Source organism: Podarcis liolepis (genome assembly GCF_965112155.1).
Source record: "Podarcis liolepis genome assembly, chromosome: 6".
Lineage (NCBI taxonomy): Eukaryota > Metazoa > Chordata > Lepidosauria > Squamata > Lacertidae > Podarcis > Podarcis liolepis.
In genome coordinates this window covers 48,249,531-48,251,709 of record NC_139559.1, presented here as the reverse complement: position 1 = coordinate 48,251,709, position 2,179 = coordinate 48,249,531, and the positions used below count along the sequence as shown (strand labels likewise).

Sequence of the window (2,179 nt, the reverse complement as noted above, 5' to 3'; positions counted from 1 at the left end):
TGAGTGCCTCCCAATGTGTCAAAGACTCAGAATACACATAACTTTGGAGGAGACCGACTGGAAATGTATGTGTGTGTGTGTGTGTGTGTGTGTGTGTGTGTGTGTCCCTTTGGTCAAGTACAGTTGACAAGCAAGACTCCCACCATAAATTTGAACTCTGCTGAGCACATTAAATAAGGAACACTGGGCAGAGACGAAGTACAAATGGAAAGACTCTGTTGGCACACACTGACATTCGAATAATTCATGCAGACTTTCTTCCTTCTTCCTGTGCAAGCCGTAAGTAGAAAGTCAGGTGTCTCCTCTCACCTTCCTTGCCCCTTCCTCAATCTTAATAGTGCAGATTGCTTTGAACAAGACTATCATTTCCATGATTATCCCAAATGCTGCATTTCAGAGTGCATTGAAAGTCATATTTTTGTTTCCAGGGAACAGAAGAAAGACTGGCAGGCTGCTAGGAAATTCTATGGCACAGACTAAATAAGTAACTGATGCTACCATGGACTCCAATTCCAGTGCAGGGAATGGCACCAGCTCTGGCTTGAGCGACCTTTTCCTCCATTATAGCAGGAATGTGTTTGCTGTCCTCTATGTCCTCTTCTTCCTCCTGGGCATGCCCGGAAATGGCTTGCTGCTCTGGATCCTTTTCCGAGGTCTCCAAAGAAAGAGCGGCAGCCACATCTCACGCCTGACGGAGCCTCTCTTCCTCAACATCGTGATCCTGGACCTCCTCTTCCTCCTCTACAATGCCCCTGTGATGTTTGGCAACATCCTTTTCAGGGACTGGCGCCTGGGCCGCCTGCTGTGCGTCACCAACCACAGCTTCTCCATGTGGGTCTCCTTTGCTGCCTTCTATAGCATGCTGGCCATCGCGCTGCTTCGCTATACGGCTATCCTCCACCCAGTGAGAGTGATGCCCATCTCCCAAAAGCAGATAGCTATCGCTTGCGGGCTCATCTGGGTGACCTGCCTTATATTCTCCACTCCTCTCTGGATTAATTATGAGATCATTCACGTGGAGGGGCAGACATATTGCGTGAACCAAATGGCATGGAAGGAAGTTAACCTTTACCTGCGGCTCCTGGGAGGGGTGGGCTTCCTGCCTCCCACATTGCTGATGGTTTTCTGCTACTTGAGGATCATCTGTAACCTCAAGGTTAGGAGGGGGCTCTCTATGCACACAGCCTCCAGCCTGCAAGTGAACTGGCGAGCTTCAGTGATGGCTTTGGTCACCACGGTGACCCTGGTGGTCATGTGGCTCCCATATTGGCTGGTGATTTTCTTTATCAAGTACGACCAATTGCTAACCACAGCCCCTATGTACTTGGCTTATCACCTGACGTCTCTCCTTGCCTTCGCCAACCGCTGCATTAACCCCATGATCTGCTTCTGCCTTTCTTTCCAGTTCCAGGCCAGGCTGAGGAACCTCTTTAGGCGGGTAGGAAAGGGAATTCGTCAAGTAGGTCCTATCCATTTGGGTAAGATAGAAGTGTTAGGTAGAACGTGACTAAGGTGTACAATACGCTTTGCTAAAGTTGTGTGGAACAAGAATTTATTATTTCCTGTCCTGTAGCCTGTCTGAGGGATCCCTTACGTCAGCGCTGGAGGGCCACCGATTCTCTGTCCCTGCCCTATGTGACATACACAGAGCCCATAAGGAGAAAATCATACGTGGTGACTTATTTAGTTGTACAGTGGTACCTCGGGTTACATACGCTTCAGGTTACAGACTCCGTTAACCCAGAAATAGTGCTTCAGGTTAAGAACTTTGCTTCAGGATGAGAACAGAAATTGTGCTCCGGTGGTGTGGTGGCAGCGGGAGGCCCCATTAGCTAAAGTGGTGCTTTAGGTTAAGAACAGTTTCAGGTTAAGAACGGACCTCCGGAATGAATTAAGTACTTAACCCGAGGTACCACTGTACTCATTTAAAATATTTGAATCTACTTCTAGAAAAAAAATATGGTAACTCCAGGAGACCTTTAGTTTATGTTAAATCCTGTCTAAGGGCTTCATTTCCTAAAATATCTTATGAAGCATTCCGTTGCATTTTTGATTCACATTATTGATCAGTTGCTTTCTGCCAATAACATTGTAACTATAACTTGATACTCAGCTCATATCCATGCAGAGAAGGGCTGCCTTTTGTTTGGACTACCAAACGACACCTTTGAATTGGTGA

General features: G+C 47.1%; 1 protein-coding gene across 1 annotated transcript; it reads left to right on the top strand.

The window, feature by feature from the left end:
• Positions 1-499: 499 nt before the first annotated feature.
• On the top strand, positions 500-1,925 carry LOC310709308 (galanin receptor type 3-like; the record flags this gene model as incomplete). Its single annotated transcript, XM_083508693.1, has 1 exon — positions 500-1,925. The coding sequence occupies one exon, from the start codon at positions 500-502 to the stop codon at positions 1,505-1,507; it is 1,008 nt and encodes a 335-aa protein (XP_083364819.1). The 3' UTR covers positions 1,508-1,925.
• Between the last annotated feature and the right edge of the window lie 254 nt (positions 1,926-2,179).